Source organism: Ursus americanus, chromosome 5 (genome assembly GCF_024610735.1).
Source record: "Ursus americanus isolate L20-20 chromosome 5, mUrsAme1.1.p, whole genome shotgun sequence".
Taxonomy (NCBI): Eukaryota; Metazoa; Chordata; class Mammalia; order Carnivora; family Ursidae; genus Ursus; species Ursus americanus.
In genome coordinates, this window is record NC_142131.1 from 40343858 (window position 1) to 40364606 (window position 20749).

Sequence of the window (20749 nt, forward strand, 5' to 3'; positions counted from 1 at the left end):
GTGCCTGGCTCAGTCAGTGGAGCATACATCTCTTGATCTCGGGGTTGTGGGCTCCTGCCCCACACTGGGTGTAAAGATTACTTAAAAATGAAGATTACTTAAAAAAAAAAAAATGTAACCCAGTGATCATACCTCTTTGCCTTTTGTATCTCCATTTTCTATCCATTCAACAGTTACACTTTCATTATCTTCATTTAAAGATGTTACCATTGCTTGATGTATTCGGCCTAAGTGGGAATAAAATACACATTTTAATTCATAAATTATGGTATTCCTAAACAATGTCAAATACAATTTTATGACTTACATGTAACTTTTCAAAGACTATGATACTAGTTTTCTTACAAGGGATTTCCAAACTCTCACAATTAGGGAATGAACTCTGTTCACGTGATCATTAATCAATGTGCTGTCAAGACCGGAACTCAAGAAACTGCATTAGACTGAAAGTGTATTTTCAACAAACACGAAAAATGGTTACAAAATGGCAGAATGCCTGAAATTTTATATCATTATATAGTTCTAATCATTACAAAGTTTCCTTACTATGAGCTGACACTGACTACAGAACAAAATTTCAAAAACCAATTTTTATACTAATATAAAACACTTATGTAAAAATCACTATCACATATTATACAAATTGACATTATTTTTATAAGACTGAGAAAAGGATTCTAAGTCCAAAAAGGTTGGGAAATGTAATCTAGCATGTTCTCTTTCTGCACGCTGCCTATCCAAATCTATTTTATACCTTACTTTCTCTGGCAGCTCTAGTACTTACCATTACCATCTACAGTGAGAGGATGTTATATCTAATGTATTAACTTGTTTTCCCTCTCTTAACAGACTGTGGATGTTACTTGTTAATAACCACAGAACTAAGTAATTATTTTTAAATATTACAGAATATTCCATTATGTTTATTACAACTTAATTCATATCTATTGATGGTCACTTAGGTTATGTGCAATTATTTGCTATTATAGACACTGTAATGAACACTGTTGCACAGGTGTCATTATACACTTGTCAGATTTTTTTTTTTTTTTAAGATTTTATTTATTCATTCGACAGAGATAGAGACAGCCAGTGAGAGGGAACACAAGCAGGGGGAGTGGGAGAGGAAGAAGCAGGCTCCCAGCGGAGCAGGGAGCCCAATGCAGGACCCAATCCCAGGACTCTGGCATCACGCCCTGAGCCAAAGGCAGAAGCTTAACGACTGGGTCACCCAGGCACCCCATGTCAGATTATTTCTTTGGAACAAATTCCAAGAAGCAGATCAATAGGTTTTATAAGTGTTTCTGTATTTCTTATTTATTTGTTTTCATCTTACCCACCCACTTATTAATCAAAGAAGGATAGAAGCTATTTGTTATAGATCTGCATTTTCTTATTATTTAATAAAATGCTGAACATACAGAATTTTCATATGTATTTCCTGAATGAAATCCTTCGGGCATCAATAATTTACCTTTAGTTTATACCTCCTTAAATATCTAAAACAAACAAACCAACCCCCAAATATATAGTATATAAAACAAACATTGTTATATTGTAATAATAAGGCACTTACTGAGATAAGTGGACATTAGAGAATTGGGTGTTGGGGGTAGAAAGAAATAAGCTAGAAAATACTGGGAGGATTTAAGGGAGAGGCATTTAAAAAGGGGAAATGAGGTAATATTCACTGCAATTTGATATGGACAAAAATTAGTAAACAACCAGAAGAAGTGGTAGGTGTCAGTCAGGTCCACCAGGAAGCACATATCGAGACAAGGGGACAAGAGTCTTACTGTGGAAGATAAAAGAGGGGGTAAAACAGGACTAGGCATGGAAAACTTTCAGACTGTGATACAGATCTGAACCCTGTGAAGGAAAGGGGACATAAAATAGGACCGAGCAGACAGAGCCTCAGACCCTGACACAGATCTGACAAAGTGCTGGCCAACCCAGCAGGGAGCTCCAAAGCAAAGACTGTCCATTAGAACAGTCCCACACTGCCCCAAAATGGAAATACCCTAGTACCCACTCCATGCTCAGTCACTGGCTGAAGGTTTCCCAGGAAACACAAGGCCTCAGCACAAAATCTAAGGAGCCTAAGGTATTAATACCTAGAAGCTATGAACTAAATGTACTCCCTGGAGCCAAAGAGTGCTAAGGTCCTTAAAGGGAGACCCAAGCAGTGTATCTACATAGATAGCTGCAACTGGATATGAAAAGAGAGACTGAGTTTAATTGGTAGCAGAAGTAAAGAGTGGGACCCCAGAGAGTCATGAGCTGCCCTGATGATAGCCATTACAATCTAGGAGGAGCTCCCACTGCTGCAACAAACCCCACAACAGGAGTAGTGAGGCTAAGACCAGCAGCTACTATCTCCCAAACCGACCACCCCTGATAGCCTCAAAACAGCAATACCCACTAGCAGGAACAAGATGATTGCAGCAAAGGTTCTGGGGAAAATAAAGCATTTTAATATAAAACACCGATAGGATTTCATCAATGGGAAATGACTCCAAAGAAGATGTACTCAAACACTATAGACTATCATAAAGAATAACTTTTGGCAGGAAATGGAAAGGCTGTAGTTGAGGTTATTGAAGAGGAGAGGGTCTCCGTGCAATTACCAAGAGAATTACCACAATAATGAGAATGAGGAAAAGCATATCATGTTGCAAAAGCAAGACCAATATCACATTCCTGCTGTTAAGCATCTACTACAATATCCCAACTTCCCTTCGGAAGGAGTAGACTACAAGACCTATTTGGTAGGGACCTTAATCTCCAAAGGCAGCCTAGAGACATGAGCAACAAAGAGGATAAAGAAAATCAAGATTTTCTTTTCAAAACCCATTATCAGAAAACCTCAACAGTGATACCTCCAGAAGTTCAATTACCAATGCTGACACCCAGAAAACCCGAAGCCACAAGTTAGCAAAGTCAAAAGCAGCTGATCCATTAGTTAAAACTAAGCTCTAGAGGTTTAGAAAGGCAGACCTGAGAAAATGCTGGCTTATTTCTACCATGGTCCAGTTTACTCAGCCAACAGGAAGAAAGAAATATGAAATTCCAATAACAAGAAATGAATAAAGACCAAAGCTGAATGAATGAATGAATGAATGAATGAAGTTTTAAGTGTCTGCTTTTTTGCCAGTAGATGAGATAACCAGAAATACCTGCAGTATAGAGTTTTGATCATTTTTATCAAAAGCTGTCTCGTTTTAAGTCTAATTTTACCCAATATGCCTCTGAAGGTTTTTTTGATTGTTTTATATATAATTCAAGTGAGATACTCAAATTTCTCATTTTTAATTTTAATAAAAAATAATTTTTTCCAAAGCATCCCATTTCTCTGGTTTGAGAAAATTCTGAATTCCAACCTCACTAATTCATTACCCTTTGACTCTCTGATTCTCCCTTTACTTTACTGTAAATTATATCATATATATTTCTACATAAAAAAAGAGAGAGAGAGAGAGCATACACCTGTGTATCCACCACCAGCCAGGTTAAGAAACAATACCTCTGAGGGGTACCTGGCTGGTTCAGTTGGTGGAGCATGCGATGCTTGATCTGGGGGTTGTGGGTTCAAGCCCCACACTGGGTGGAAAGAAAAGAAAAGAAAAGAAAAGAAAAGAAAAGAAAAGAAAAGAAAAGAAAAGAAAAGAAAAGAAAAGAAAAGAAAAGAGAAAAGAAAAGAAAGAGAAAGAAAAGGAAGGAAAGGAGGGAAGAAAAGGAAGGAAAGGAGGGAAGAAAAGGAAGAAAAGAAAGAAAAGGAAGAAAAGAAAGAAAAGGAAAAGAAAAGAAAGAAGCAATACCTTTGAAACTCCATATGCCGCCCTCCCTAAATGAATCTCCATCTTTTTTTTAATTCTTCAAAAATTTTTACCATATTCCCTCTCCCTCGCTCTTTCCCCACCACCACTAGTAACCAGTATCCTATATATCTGAGATAATCGTACTGTGGCTTTTTTTTACCACCTACAAATGTAACACTCAAAAAATACCTGAACAGCCTGTTTATTTTTAAACTGTATAAATGGACCGATGCTACTTTAATACTCGTTTCTGTTGTGCAACACTATTTTCCCCAAGATTCATTTATGTTGCTGTAAATAAGCACAGTTCACTTATTTTCACTACATATGAATATGCCAAAACTTAATCTACTCTGTTGATGGACATGTGTTTTCATGTTTTTGCTATTAGAAACGATGGTGCTATAGGCATCCTTATACATGCGTACTGATAAAAATATGCAAGAATTTCTCCAGGATGTGTAAGAAATATAGAGTACATAGGTACATAACTTTTCTAGTTAATGTTATGATGTTTTCCAGAGTGGCCGGACCTATAGTGATTTGTATCCTACTAACAATTACTTCACATCCACATGATACTTGGTATTTGTCAGATTTAATGTATCATACTGTGGTTCTAATTTCTCTGACTTAATGAGGCTCAGACACTAATTTCTGTTGTCTACTGGCCATCTGGACCTTTTGACTGTTTTCTTCTTCCACTTCTCTGAAGCAATTTTCCATATATTCTTGGTACTAATCTTCTGTTACATGTGTCATAAATATTTTCTCCAAATTTGGCGCTTATCTTTCCACTTTATGATGTCTTTTGATGAATTTCAATTTATTCACTTTAACGGAGTCAAATATGTATGTCTCAATTACAGCTTTGTATGCCCTAAAATTCCTTCTGACACTCAGGTCATTACAATTAGGTTCTGACATTTCCTTCTTGAAGTTTTACAAAGTCTTGGGGTGCCTGGGTGGCTCAGTAGGTTTAGCCCCGACTCTTGATTTCCACTTAGGTCACGATCTCAAGTGGTGAGATGGAGCCCCAAGAGCTCTGTGCTCAGCAGGGAGTCTACATGAGATTCTCTAGCTCTCCCTCTCCTGCCCCTTCCGTCTGCCCGGACATGTGCGCTCATTCTCTTTCTCTCAAATAAGTAAATCTTTTTTAAAAATAAACTTTACAAAGTCTTTTATATTCAAGACTGCAATCCACGGTCATTCTCATTTTTGTGCATGATAACACAATTCCCACTCCCCCCACCGCCCACCATGAAAAACAAATTAATCCAGTGCCATTTCCTGAAAGGTGCTTCCTTCTCTCCTACCTATCTGTACTATGACCTGTCAAATTTCAAGCACACATACATCAGCTTATTTTTTTATCCTTGAGCCAAAATTATACTTTTTATTATAGCTTTGCAGTAAGTCTTCCTAGTTGGTAAAATAAGCTTTCCCACCTATTCTTTAAGAAGTTCTTTGATCTTCTTAGCCTTTTACATGTCTGTATAAATTACAGAATCAGCTTGTCAAGTTCCAAAAATCAAATAAACTAATAATTTTTTAAAAACCCTGTTAGGATTCTAGTTGGAACTGCATTAAATATGTTGTTCTAGATTTCTACATCATTTACCAAGAGTAATATTTGCCAGCAGTTTTCCTTTCTCTTATTAATCTTATTCCGGAATAGTGTAAAATTAAAATTATTTAAACCTCGAGTGTCTGATATGCATTGGTTAAAACCATCTTGGCTTAGAGCTTTATTTGTGAAAAGACTCAATTTTCTTAACAATTATAAGATTATTATAGGTTCCTATTCATGACTGTTTTGATAATTCTATTTTTCTAGGAGATTTATTTAAGTTTTCACATTTTGGGCATAAAGTTGTTCATAATTACGCTGAATGCCTGTAGCATTTGTAACCATAATCACTTTCTCATTTGTAATTTTTCAACTTTTTTCTTGGCAAACCTTGTATCAGATTTGTCAATTTTGTCTTTTCTAAGAACAACACTTGCTTTTGTTGAGCCCTTTGTTATTCAATACTTAATTACTGCTCTTATCATTATTCTTTCCTTTTACTTTGGGCATACTTTGCTGGGTCATTTTTTTCTCAAATTCCTCAGATGGATGCTTAGCTTATTAATCTTTATTCCTTTTTTTTTTCCTGATAAGCAGTTAAAACTATACTTTTCTCTACAAGAACTGCTTTTGCAGCATCTCACACATTTTTTATTTAGTATTTTTGTTATTGTTGAGTTGAAACTATTTCCTAATTTTACGAATCTCTGACTCACGAGTTTTCTAAAAGTGTTTTTCAAATTCCAAACACATGGACGTTTTCTAGGTATCCTGTTATGATTTCCAAAGTTGAAGCACCTGACCAGTGAGAATAAAGTTACAAATAACTGGTATGACCTCCCCACTGTACAGTGGCTGAGTATCAGCCCTATATATCTACCTCAGTCATATTGGACTGCCTCCCTCAGAGGAAAATCTTCTATAAACCTAGCTCCAAGGAGCTCCTCTACCAAGAGTAGCCACACCAGTGTTTATCTTCAAACAGTGAACTTGACTAATTGTGTGTGTGTGTGTGTGTGTGTGTGTGTGTGTGTGTGTGTGTGTGTGTTTAAAGTGTTCCCATCTTCCTACAGGAATTAAACATTGCCTGAATAGCCCCACCATCCCTTTGTATTTCTGATTTGTTTCTACTCCACCACGATACCTTGTTATTGAGCTTAGCTATGCCTTTTGGTTTTCTCTTACATATCTGGGGCAAAAAGATGTCAATACATAAACTTCATTGTACTACTTTGACCAGATGTCCCAATCCATCTTTAATTCTATACATCACATTCATAAAAAATGTGAGTCAGATTTGGAAACTGTAAGTTCACACAATCATATAGAACTGCTATTATTTAAATTATGACTATTACAACCTCAAAACTCAAGAGATTCAGAAGTTTTCAGCTTTATTTCAACTACTTCTAAAGATAAATTACAGTGTAGACAATGTCATCTTTTCAGAGGGAAGTAAAAAAAAATTACTTGGAAAGTTTTGGGAAGTACAGGCAAATTCTGCAGAATCTCTCTCCATCTTCCCTATAGAACACCTCTTCCTTTTTAATACCCAAACTTCATAAAACATACTTATCTCTCGGTGCAAGATACTGTGGCCAATGTTTATACAGAAGATATAAATTTGTATATGCCAAAACTCAATTCACATTTTAAACAAAAGAGTATGCAAGAAAAGTTCTGAGTTACATTCCAAATACAACTGATAGATGGTCAGAAAAACATATAAAAAAGTATGCCGAGGGGCACCTGGGTGGCTCAGTCAGTTCAGCATCTATCTGCTCAGGTCATGATCTCAGTACCCTGGGATTGAGCCCCAAGTCGGGCTCCCTACTCAGGGGGGAGTCTGCTTCTCCTTCTTCCTTCATCCCTCATTGGCTTGTGCTCTCTCTCTCTCTAATAAATAAATAAAATCTTAAAAAGAAAAAAAAAAGAAGTATGCCGAGTATCAAAATGATACAAGACGTAGGCACTGGATGATGCTTGCATCATTCTCATTGTGAGCCATTTTCTGACACTGTGTGCTCATCCTGAATGCTTTCACAGTTTCTCATATTTACTTAGTTCTTGTTTTGCCCAGTGTTGAAGGAGTCCCAAAATATTTAAGAAAATGTTGAAAGAAAACACTGATGGGCAAAATGCAATTACAATGAAAGCAAATATTTTACTGCATATAAAACTGATTTGTTACCCTTATTTTCTATTTGTTAAACATGATAGTTTACTTACATGTAGGTGATTTCATAGTGTCAGTTACATTTATGAAAGAGTTTTAGGGAATTTGGTCAAAGAAAAAACACTGTGATTTTTCCCATTTAAAATAAAAGCAAATGGGCTCCCACTTGGTATTTTCACATACAACATTTGATTTAAGAACAGATTACTGACCTTAAATGGGAGATGACTGTTTATGTTTAAAAACAGGATCCTCGTAGGCTTCTGCTGAGAACTAATAAACTTTTAAGTATAATCATATTATGATAACTATAAGTCATATAACTAAGAAGAAGAAAAATCACAAGGTCTATATTTGACCATTATTTTAAATTTTATTTATTTATTTGACAGAGAGAGCACATGAGCAGGAGGGAGGAGCAGAGGGAGAGGGAGAAGCAGACTCCCCGCTGAGCGGGGAGCCTGATGCAGAGCTGGATCCCAGGATCCTGGGATATGAACCGAGCCAAAGGCAGGCACTTAACCACTGAGCCACCCAGGCACCTCTATATTTGACCATTTTTAACCAAAGTGAATTTCATATGGTTCAACACAAGAGAAATGTACATTTCATCCCAAATTTAGATGTCAGGATAATTTACAAAATTATTAACTGCTAAATCAAATATAAATATATGAAATATTTTGAAAACATAACCTTTACTTCAAAAGCCATGTTATGTTTAGTTCATTTTAAGAATTATCTTTGCATCATTTAAGTCTCAAATTTTTGTTGAGTAAAATCAAAGAAAAAATAGTTCAGATTTCAACTTTTAAATATATTAGTAACTATTAAGACAAATTATTTTTTTAAATGAGTGAATAGAGAACAAACACCTGAATTTAAGCAATCTTTTGCCCCAGTAACAAAAATAACATATAGGTTCTACACATTTCAGGACTTTCTAATCTTTAAAATTAATGTGGTTACTTAAGATTGCTACAAAATCTCATATTTATTGAGCTGTCAAAAACAAGTCTTACATGTTGACAATTGGCTTTTGGTCTCTGAAAACAGGATCCTATTATATGTTTCTTAGTTCACAGCTGAATTCACAGCAGCTGTGAGGCTTAGAAACGCCAGCAACCAATTAGGCTGGCATAAACCTTGTCTAGCATATAAAGTATAATTTGGTTGCAAATGCAGAAGACAACAGCCAAAATAAAACAGTGAAGAATACTAATAAAATATCATTACAAGCATTTAAAAGACTGAATTTTAAAATGCTAACAAATGTATGTATTTTATTAAAAGGATACAGCGGTAGAATGTTAGGAAAAACATGAAAATGCAACAATCAATTCTTTTTAGACCCACTCTGTTTTTAAAAAGATTACAGCTGTTTCTAGCATACCTATGATTGCAAACTCCATGTTTTTTCTAATTACCCTAACCATAGAGTTGAGGTATATACATAAGCATACATGTGTTAAGTCTTCCCCCAAAAGTATTATTTTTATCAGTTCCTCTTGAGCTGTTTCTTTTTTTTTTTTTGATGTAAAGTTCAATGAAATCTTCTTTACAAACTTGTAAATAGTAAGACTTAAATTACACTTTCAAAACTGAAACATGTAAGAATAACACAACTAAAATGATCAGTGAAAATAAAACTTCAATTAGACTGTTTATTATGGCAGTTTCCAAACCTTTTGAAGTTGTTAAAATATGTTTTGGCTTAAAGTTTCATAAATTTATGGGCGCCTGGGTGGCTCAGTCGGTTAAGCATCTGCCTTCAACTCAGGTCATGATCCCAAAGTCCTGGGATCAAGCCCCGCATTAGGCTCCCCACTTAGCGGGGAGTCTGCTTCTCCCTCTCCCACTGTGCTCTCTTCCTCTCCCTCTGTGCTTTCTCTCCTTTTCAAATAAATTAAAAAAATAAAAAAATAAAGTTTCATAAATTTTAAAATGATAAAAAGTAATGCGTTATAAATATTAGCTAAATATATTATTTAAAAATATTTTATACAAACTTCGAAAAACCTAGTAGTCACTAATTATTCATGTGTATATAGCCGCGTAATGAAAACTAATACAAAAATCTAGCTTATATGCTAATAAATTCAAATTTATAGTAGTCTAGTGTCTCTATTCTTAATAAAACCTGTAGTAACCTTCTCAATTTTCAATCAGAATACCACTGCATAATTTGACAGGCTCTCTTATCTTGACTTAAAAAAAAAATGGTAATGAGGGGGACACTAGGCTGGCTCAGTCAGTAGAACGTGTGACTCTTGATCTCAGGGTCATGAGTTAAAGCCCCAAGGTGGGACTTACTTCAAAAAAAAAAAAAAAAAGGTAATGAAATTTAGTTCTCTCCTTTTTTTTTTTTTTAAAGATTTTATTTATTTATTTGACAGAGATAGAGACAGCCAGCGAGAGAGGGAACACAAGCAGGGGGAGTGGGAGAGGAAGAGGCAGGCTCATAGCAGAGGAGCCTGATGTGGGGCTCGATCCCAGAACGCCGGGATCACGCCCTGAGCCGAAGGCAGACGCTTAAGGACTGTGCTACCCAGGCGCCCCTAGTTCTCTCCTTTTGTACCTTTGCAAGCAGAGACAAAGAGGATAAGCAACCATAAATATCCATTCTCAGAATAAAGAAGTATTACTCTGAGTTATGAAATCAAACATTCACAACAAGTACTTCAGAATGTTTCCAGAGGGCAAGTAAAATGCATATGCTTACTCCAAATCGGTGGTTAACAGATATCTGAAAGGAGCACTTCCAACTCAGTTCCTACCAGGAGAGAATCCTGATAAATTACCTTAAAAGACACTGACCTCAAAACTTTGGTGATTTAAATCTTGTGACGGATTAAAATAACAGATCTCTCATTTTTCTGAAATAAATCTGGCATACTGATTCTAGTAAAATAAATCAATTGTACATTGTTATAGAAACCAAGTGCAAGTATAGAATGAAAATTCAAAAACTTGAGTGCATCTTTCCAAGTGGAGTCAAAGCAAAACATGTTATACTAACTTTCACTGTCTTAGGGGAGGTCTGTTTTCTAGCTGTCTTTTAAAATAGGTATAATCCCTTTTTGTTAACTTACTAAAATTTAGACTACAAAAGGATGCTAAGTCAAGAACATGAAAAAAAAACCCACCTCTTTACTAAGTTTACAATATGATTTTCTGATAGTGTAACGGTGAAATTGGAAAAAGGTGGGAAAATACAGACTGCCAAAATGCTGCTTTAAAACAGATTAGGGGGCCTGACTAAGTCGCTTAAGCCCCAACTCTTCATTTCGGCTCAGGTCAAGATCTCAAGGTCTTAAGATGGAACCTGCAATGGTGGGGGGGGGGGGTCGGTGCTCAGTGGAGAGTCTGCTTTAGATTCTCTCTCTCCCTCTCCCCCTCTACACCCCGCCCCTATGCAAGTTCTCAATCGCTCAAATAAACAAATCTTTACTAAAATAAAATAGAAAGTCTAAATAGGACAACCAAAGAACACTACTAAAAGCATTATTTAGAAATTTAAAAACATTGTTAACTATACAGTAATATTTATACATCCTTTCTTATCTTGCCAACTACCTCAAAGCAGTTTATAATTTATTATTTATATTCTCTCCAACAGTAAATGTCAATCTGCTCCTAGATGCCCCTAACCAGTAAATGAGGACAGAAAAGAATGTGCTCATTTGTCAGAGATGATTACAGCAGATCCAGCAGAAGTCAAACTCCCAAACTCTGATATCCAGGTTTTGTTAAATAATCTAAGCAGTGATGAAAAGAATCCTTAATAAAGACTATGTAAGCGTCACACCTTCCTCAATAGCTTTGCTGGAACAAGGAGCCATTAGAGAAGGGCACAAATAATGCCTCAGCTGACACTGGTAACAGTGATGTTGCTGTTCAGTAAAATCCCTAGGGAATGTGACTGCCAAACATAGAGACCTTTTTGTTTTGGTTTATCACATTTTAAGATGTTACTATTATAACTAAATTAAAAAGCTCTAGCATTTCTCTTCTTAGATTTTAAAAGCACAAAGTTGGAATTTTAATATTAGAAGAAAAAACTGGAAATGATACCGCTAAGAATTTTCACGAAGAAAATACAACTTACAATATGGAACAAATTTCATATTGTACACAAACCACAAATTTTCGGATTCTTACCTCATCTACCCATTGTTTTGAAGAGCGATGTGAAAATCAAATACTACTCAGTTTCTCTGGGGTGACAGGAAAATGCCAGATCTTGTTGGGGTGTTTTTTTGTGATGAATGAACCACACTGTACACTAACAATCTGGGCAGATTTGTCATTTAGAAGAACCCTTTGTGCAGCCTTTTAGGGAAGTTCCATTCTGAATTCGCATAGGCAGTAAGAAAACTGTCATAGAAGGGCCATGATGCCGTTAAAAAGTATTAAATCACTGTAGTTTCCTGATATCACTTTGCATATTTGGGGTTAGGAAAACGGAAGATTAAAAACTGTCCAAAAACACTAAGTAAAGGGAATAAAAACAGATTTCTAAAAAAATCCCCAAACCATAAAACAGCATTTAAAAAACTTCATAAAAGCTTATTAACTAGATAAATCTCAACACATTTTAACTAAAAAGGCATTCTTTATATCTACATTCCCTTGGGTGATAGAATACTGAAAACATATCTTTCCTCATCTGTTTAGAATAAAAGATCTGCCTATCTAGAATACCAGTTTTACAAGCGGTGGAGTTAAAATAACACATTGCTGATAGTCCAAAGATTTGAAAAACTGCCTTTCCACAGATGTTCAGCTGGATACGTTAAGCAATGCTATCTAATTGTTCCCTAGCTGAAATTCTTATTTACTCAAAAGGGAATTCTATACCAATACAGCTGTGCTATTTTGTGAACTTTTCATAGTGACATGTAGATATCATCTTCTCTTATGCTTAAACACATCCTAACAAGAGATAGGGATCTTTTGGAATGTTTTCAACAACAGTAACCCAGGTAATGTGAACGTGTATGTATGTTTATTGACAAAATTTAAACGTAACTCACAAAACTGCCAAAAACATTATAAGATGTTCAGCTATTTCAACTGGTTTTCAGCTACCCTCCTAACTTTCACTAGGAAATTTAAGGCCTGAACTCCAGTGACTGAACGCAATACTGTTTCATTGCAGATATGTTAAGGAGGACACCAAGCCAACTGATAACATCAGAATCTTTCAAAAACACCTCTCTCTGATAAAGCAATGTGAACATTCTACTGAGATTAATCTTACTATGTAACACTTAGAAGAGAAATTTGCTACTGTCTACAGAAATAGTAACATAGGCCAACACTAATATGAAAAAATCCCTAGTATTCAAAATCCAGCCTGTGAACTCTTCCTGTCTTCCAGGATAATGGGACAGAAAAGCTTCCCTGGAAGCCTTGAAGAATGTTATAAACACATGGTAAGTGATTTTCAAAAACCCATATTCTAAAAAAGCACTTTTTCACAAGAAAATGAAGAAAACGGAAATGTCTATCAAGCCAGATAGTAATACATTTAAACACTTAAACATTCAAAATAAAACTGCTACGTAGATGAAATCTTCATTGAAAATGCTGAGTCTTTAGTCATACTAGTACAATGTCAAACGAGCCATCACTGAAAATCAATTAGTTTAATTTTAAAGAAGTCACATTCTTAAACACTATATAAAAAATGCATTCCTTCATGCATTATTCTATTGCTTGAATACCACTCCAAATCCAGAACATTTACCCTAACTCTTTTGTGGTGGACCGAATTGTGTCCCCCCACAAATTCATATGTTGAAGTCCTAACCCCCAGTAGGATGGTGTTTGGAGATGAGACCTTTGAGAGGTAATGAGAGTTAGATGAGGTCTTGAGGGTGGGACCCTCATCATGGGATTTAGAGGCTTTCCAAGAGGAAGAGGTAGATGCTCTCTCTCTGCCAAGTGAGGACAAAATGAGGAGGCCATCTGCAAGACAGGAAGTAGACTCTTATCAAGAACCCAATCAGCCAGCATCTTTATCCTGACTGGACTTTCCAGCCTCCAGAACTGTAAGAAATGTCTGTTGTTTAAGCAATTCACTCTATGTATTTTGTTAGAGCAGCCAGAAAAGACTAAAACATTTTCTCTCAAATGATGACCATGATCAAGAAAAAGGGACACACATAATAAAGGGGTCTATCCAACAAGAAGATCTAACATCTGTAAATAAATATTTATGCCCCTAACTTGGGAGCAATTAGGAATAAAATTAAAGAAACTCATTGATAAAAATACAGTAATAGTAGGGGACTTTCACATCCCACTCACAGCAATGGACAGATCATCTAAGCAGATCAACAAGGAAACAAGGACTTTGAATGGCACATTGGACCAGATGGACTTAACAGATATATTCAAAACATTTCATCCTATAGCAGCAGAATACACACTCTTTTCGAGCCCACACTGAACATTTTCCGGAAGAGATCACATACGAGGTCACAAATCAGGTCTCAACCAGTACAATAAGACTGAGATCATATCATGCATATTTTCAGACCACAATGTCATGAAACCTGAAGTCAACCACAAGAAGAAATTTGGAAGGACAACAAATTCATGGAGGTTAAAGAACACCCTACTAAAGAATGAATGGGTCCAACCAGGAAATTAAAGAATTAAAAAAATACATGGAAGCAAATGAAAATGAAAACACAACAGTTCAAAATCTCTGGGATGCGGCAAAGGAGGTCTTAAGAGGGAAGTATATAGCAATTCAGGGCTTCCTCAAAAAGCAAGAAAAGTCTCAAATACACAACCTAACCTTACTCTTAAAGAAGCTGGAAAAAAGAGCAAATAAAGCCTAAGTCCAGCAGGAGAAGAGAAATAATAAAGATTAGAGCAGAAATCAATGAAATAGAAACAAACAAAAAAGAACAGAACAGATTGACGAAACTAGGAGCTGGTTCTTTGAAAGAATTAACAGGATTGATAAACCCCTAGCCAGACTTATCAAGAAGAAAAGAGAGGGGCGCCTGGGTCATTCAGTCAGTTAAACATCTGTCTTTGGCTCAAGTCATGATCTCAGGGTCCTGGGATCGAGCCCTATATTGGGCTCTCTGCTCACCAGGGAGTCTGCTTCTCCCTCTGCCTGCTGCTCCCTATTTGTGCTCTCTGTCAAATAAATAAATAAAATCTTAAAAAAAAGAAGAAGAAAAAAGAAAGGACCCAAATAGATAAAATTATGAATGAAAGGGGAGAAATCACAACCAACACTGAAGAAATACAAATAATTATAAGAGAATATCATGAGCCATTATATGCCAACAAATTAGGTAATCTGGAAGAAATGGATGCATTCCTAGAAACATATAAACTGGGGTGCCTGGATGGCTCAGTCAGTTAAGTGTCTGCCTTCAGCTCAGGTCATGATCCCTGGGTCCTGGGACTGAGACCCTCCATCAGGCTCCCGGCTCAGTGGGGAGTCTGCTTCTTCCTTTACCCCTCCCCCCACTGCTCATGATCTCTCTCTCTCTCTCAAATAAATAAATACAAATCTCAAAAAGAAAAAAAAAAAAAAAGGAAAGAAACATGTAAACTACCAAAACTTAAAACAGGAAGAAACAGAAAATCTAAACAGACCCATAACCAGCAAAGAAATTGAATCAGTAATTAAAAATCTCCCAAGAAACAAAGCATCCAGGGCCAGATGGCTTCCCAGGGGAATTCTACTAAACATTTAAAGAAAAATTAATACCTATTCTTCTGAAACTGTTCCAAAAAATAGAAATGGAAGGAAAACTTCCATACTCATTCTATGCGGCAAGCATTATCTTGATCCCCCAAACAAAGACACCACTAAGAAGGAGAGTTACAGACCAATATGACTTACATGGATGCAAAAATTCTCACCAAAATACTAGCGAATAGGATCCAACAGTACATTAAAACAATTATTTACCGCAACCAAGTGGGATTTATTCCTGGGCTACAGGGGTGGTTCAACATTCACAAATCAATCAACATGATACACCACATTAATAAAAGAAAGAATAAGAACCATATGAACCTCTCAATAGATGCAGAAAAAGCATTTGACAAAATACAGCATTCTTTCTTGATAAAAACCCTCTACCATGTAGGGATACAGGGAACGTACCTCAACATCATATGCCATATACCAAAGACCCACAGCAAATATCATACATACTTAATGGGGAAAAACTGAGAGCTTTTCCCCAAGGTCAGAAACATGACAGGGATGTTCATTCTCACCACTGTTGTGCAATACAATACTGAAGTTCTAGCCTCAGCAATCAAACAAAAAGAAATAAAAGGCATCCAAATCAGCAAAGAAGTCAAACTTTCACTCTTCACAGATGACACGATCCTTTATGTAGAAAACCTAGAAGACTCCACCCAACAATTGCCAGAACTCATACAGGAATTCAGCAAAGTCGCAGAACATAAAATCAATGCACAGAAGTCTATTGAATTTCTATACACTAACAATGAAGTAGCAGAAAGAGAAATCAAGGAACCGATCCTGTTTACAATTGCACCAAAAACCATAAGATACCTAGGAATAAACCTAACCAAAGAGGTAAAAGACTTGTACCTGTACTCAAAATTATAGAACACTTATGAAAGAAATTGAGGAAGACACAAAGAAATGGAAAAACATTCCATGCTCATGGACTGGAAGAACAAATATTGTTAAAATGTCTATGCTACCCAAAGCAATCTACACATTCAATGTATTCCCTATCAAAATAACACCAGCATTTTTCAAAGAGCTGGACAAACAATCCTAAAATTTGTATGGAACCAGAAAAGACCCCAAATAGCCAAAGGAATGTTGAAAAAGAAAACCAAAGCTGGAGGCATCACTATTCCGACTTCAAGCTGCATGACAAAGCTATAGTCATCAAGACAGTATGGTACTGGCACAATAACAGACACATAGATCAATGGAACAGAATAGAGAACCAAGAAATGGACCCTCAACTCTATGGTCAACTAATCTTTGACAAAGCAGGAAAAAAATACCCAATAGAAAAAAGACAGTCTCTTTAACAAATGGTGCTGGGAAAACTGGACAGCCATATGCAAAAGAATTAAACTGGACCACTTTCTTACACCATACACAAAAATAAATTCAAAATGGATGAATGACGTAAATGTGAGACAAGAAACCATCAAAATCCTAGAGGAGAACACAGGCAGCAATCTCTTTGACCTCGGCCCCAGCAACTTCTTGCTAAAGAAATGTCTAAAGGTAAGGAAAACAAAAGCAAAAATGAACTACTGGGACTTAACCAGGATAAAAAGCTTTTGCACAGTAAAGGAAACAATCAACAAAACTAAAAGGCAACCTATGGAATGGGAGAAGATATTCTCAAATAACGTATCAGATAAAGGGCTAGTATCCAAAATCTATAAAGAACTTATCAAACTCAACACCCCAAGAAACAAAAAATCCAGTCAAGAAATGGGAAGAAGACGTGAACAGATGTTTCTCCGAAGAAGACACACAAATGACTAATAGACACATGAAAAAATGCTCAACATCACTCGGCATCAGGAGATACAAATCAAAACCACAATGAGGTACTACCTCACACTGGTCAGAAAGGCTAAAATTAACAACTCAAGAAACGAGAGATGTTGGTGAGGATGCAGAAAAAGGGGAACCCTCTTACATTGTTGGTGGGAATGCAAGCTGGTGCAGCCACTCTTGAAAACAGTATGGAGGTTCCTCAAAAGTTAAAATAGAACTACCCTATGACCTAGAAATTGCACTACAAGGTATTTATCCAAAGGATACAAATAGTAATTCGAAGGGGCACAGGCACCCCAATGTTTATGAGAGCAATGTCGACAATAGCCAAACTATGGAAAGAGCCCAGATGTCCATCCACAGATGAATGGATAAAAATGGGGCGCACACCCATGCATGGCACACACACACACACACAGGAATATCACTCGGCCATCAAAAAGAATGAAATCTTGCCATTCGCAATGACATGGATAGAACTAGAGGGTATTAAGCGAAGGGAAATAAGTTAATCAGAGAAAAACAAATACCGTATGATTTCACTCATATGTGGAATGTAAGAAATAAAACAGATGAACTTAGGGGAAGGGAAGGAAAAATAAAATAACAAAAGAGAGGGAGGCAAACAGGAAATAGAGTTGCTGGAAGGGAGATGGGTGGGGGGATTGGGTAACTGGGGGATGGGTATTAAGGAGGGCAGTTGGTATAATGAGCACTGGGTGAGCACGCAACTGATGAATCACTAAATTCTTCCCCTGAAACTAATAATACACTACATGTTAACTAAATTGAATTTAAATAAAAAATTACAAAAAAGGAAAGAAAAAGGGATATAAAGACAGGGCACATTCCCTGCCCTGTGCCAAATTCTCAATGCCTGATTGCAATGTCACTACTTCTCCCAGGAATTTGTTAATACAATCCCTGCTCCACTCTACCTATGGAAGCCTATGATGATAGATGCTCTGAGCCAAGCATATTTCTATTTTCAATGCCTGGCCAATGTGGATTGAGAAAATAGTTCATCACTACTTTAAACCGTTTTACCACCAAGGTAAAATATGGAATAGCAAATTCAGTGTGGCTAGAACAGAAGGTATGCAAAGAAATGTAAAGCCACAGAAGTTCATTATGCAGATAGGTTAATGTCAGAGTATGAGCCGGTTTTGTACACATTAAATTTGAGGTATCTACTGGACATCTACTGGAGATACAGGGTGTTGTGTATATCTGATATACTAAGGACGGTCCAGACTACAAATAAAAGCTTGAGAATTGTCAGCATATAGATCGTGTATTCATTACAGGAGTGATATTGCTCCCAAGAAGACAAAAACTGGTCCTTTAGAAGCAGACATCTTAGATATTACAATGGCCTGTAGCTCTCCAAAGGGCCATAGCACATAATGGTATTAAAATCTCATGGGAGGGTGTGATTAGGGAAAAAAGTCTCAAACAGTTCTTTGGAGGAGAGCAATAATTAAGGAAGATCTGGAAACCACTGATAAAATATTGAACGCAATTAAAGGGGACATGATCACCAAGAGAATGTGGATGGAAGACCTGGTCTTCAATGGACAAAAGTCAGGGAGATAATGACATAACAGCAAAAAAGATGAAGCAGCTGCATAAAGAAATTAAGAAAAATCAGGAACATAAGAGTCCTAGGAGGCAAGAAGGTATTTCAGGGAAGAAAGTGAATCAACAGTGTCAAATACTGTTAACATATCAAGTAAAACAAGAGCATGCCTAAAAGTGAAAATGAGATCAAAGAGGTGTTTTTTTTTTTAAGATGACTGAAATAAGAGCATTCCAATGTCGATGAAAATGATTCAGAAGAGAAGAAAATATTGATGATGCAATGCAAAGAATGGACTGATGAAGTGGTGACTTTGACCAGGTGAAAAGCAGATAGGATCTAGTTCACAAATGGAGATAAATGGCCTAACATAGGAACCGAAAGAGTTTATTCACGGCGAAATAAGGAAGGCAGAGTTACAGGTCCAGTTATTGCTACTTGGGTAGATGTGAAGACTTGCAGAAGCTCTTTTCTGAGTGTTTATATTTCTTAGTGGCAAATGGCAAGCAAGGCCATCTGCTGAGAGTTATGGGTGAATAAATAAATACTAAGGATTTTATGACAGAAGTCAGGTAAGAAAGAGTGAACGGGCTAGAGACAATGACTGCTCATGCAAAAAAAAAGCAACCACAAATTTAAATTGTGGTCAGTCAGCATAAGTACGATTTTTTCCCCTTCAGTCAATTTCAGACAATCAAGAAAGGACAAGGAGGTTTAAAATATATGTGAGGGTGGGGTCTGCCAATCAAGGGGGGGGGGGCAAGGGAATATACATATACATATGAGACAGTGCTTTTAAGTAAGGACATAAAAGGGAATAAGGAACAATAAAAGACAGTAGGATTATAAATTCTAGTGGGGTCAAGAGATTAGTGAAATCAGGATACCAGAAGCAATATGCTGGAAACAAAGAGTGGTGACTGAAAAAATGGGACGTACCTGGAGCTGAGATTACAAAGATACTACAGGGAAACGTAAGGATATATAGTGAGTGAGCTAAGGCCAAGGGCCAAGATCACTGAAAGGAAGGAAAGAAGTTCAAAGAACTGAGAGGCCAGGGTAACGGAAGGATCCTATATATAAATATTGCATTTACCAAAAAATATGATAGGAACAGGATAGGAGACAGGAGCAAAAATCTTCAAGAAATTAGGGAAGCTGACGATGTCTGAGATTTCTATTTTAGAAAACCAGGTACATGGCGTTTCCATTAACCAAGATAAGGAATACAGTAAATATAGAAATATGGAGATAAAAGGCAATGGATTCTATTTTTGATGAGTTTCATTTGAAATACTGGCAGGAAATCCATGTGGAAATATCTAGATGGGAGACCTGAAACTCAAGAGAAAGATATGGTCTCAACAGACATTTTAAAAAGTTTTTATTTTAAAAACTAATTCTGTTATGAAAAATTGCAAACATAACACAATATATTATAAACACCAAATACCTTTCATTCAGTTTCATAAATGTTGAACACAAGGCCAATCCTAATGCCCTTCATCCTACCAATGGATGGGATGATAATCCCAATGGATTATTTAGAAGCAAATCTCAGATATCAAACACCCATATTTACTGCAGTATAAATAGAGATAACAATTTTATGTGTTTTTTACACTTTAAAAAAAAAAAATCCCTTCTAGGGCTCCTGGGTGGCTCATTTGGTTAAGCGTCTGGCCCGTGGTTTCAGCTCAGGTCATGACCTCAGGGTTGTTAAGACCCAGCACCTTTGGGCTCTGCACTAGAGTCTGCTTGAGAGATTCTCTCTCTCCCTCCTTCCACCTCCTCTCATCTACCCCCACTCGTACTCACACAGCTGTCTCTAATAAATAAATAAAATCTTAAAAAACAATTCCTTCTAATGCATTTATTTTTCTTCTTTTCTCAGATGTTTAGTACAGCTGGAAGGGTTTTCAATCAAATGAAACCCATGCCATTGATCTGTTTTAAAGTAATTAAGGATAGGGGCACCTGGGTGGCACAGTTGTTAAGCATCTGCCTTCAGCTCAGAGCGTGATCCCAGCGTTCTGGGATCGAGCCCCACATCAGGCTC

At 36.6% G+C, this 20749-nt stretch overlaps 1 protein-coding gene across 4 annotated transcripts in view; it reads right to left on the reverse strand.

Annotated features, from left to right (window-relative positions):
- The window catches only part of KIF2A (kinesin family member 2A), a 130577-nt gene that overhangs the window by 33422 nt on the left and 76406 nt on the right, over positions 1 to 20749 (reverse strand). For all 4 annotated transcript variants that reach the window (XM_087862129.1, XM_045794290.2, XM_045794279.2 and 1 more), the window contains one exon: positions 133 to 227. In XM_087862129.1, coding sequence (XP_087718255.1) covers positions 133 to 210 — 78 coding nt within the window. In that variant the 5' untranslated portion in view covers positions 211 to 227. The remainder of the gene's footprint in view (positions 1 to 132; positions 228 to 20749) is intronic.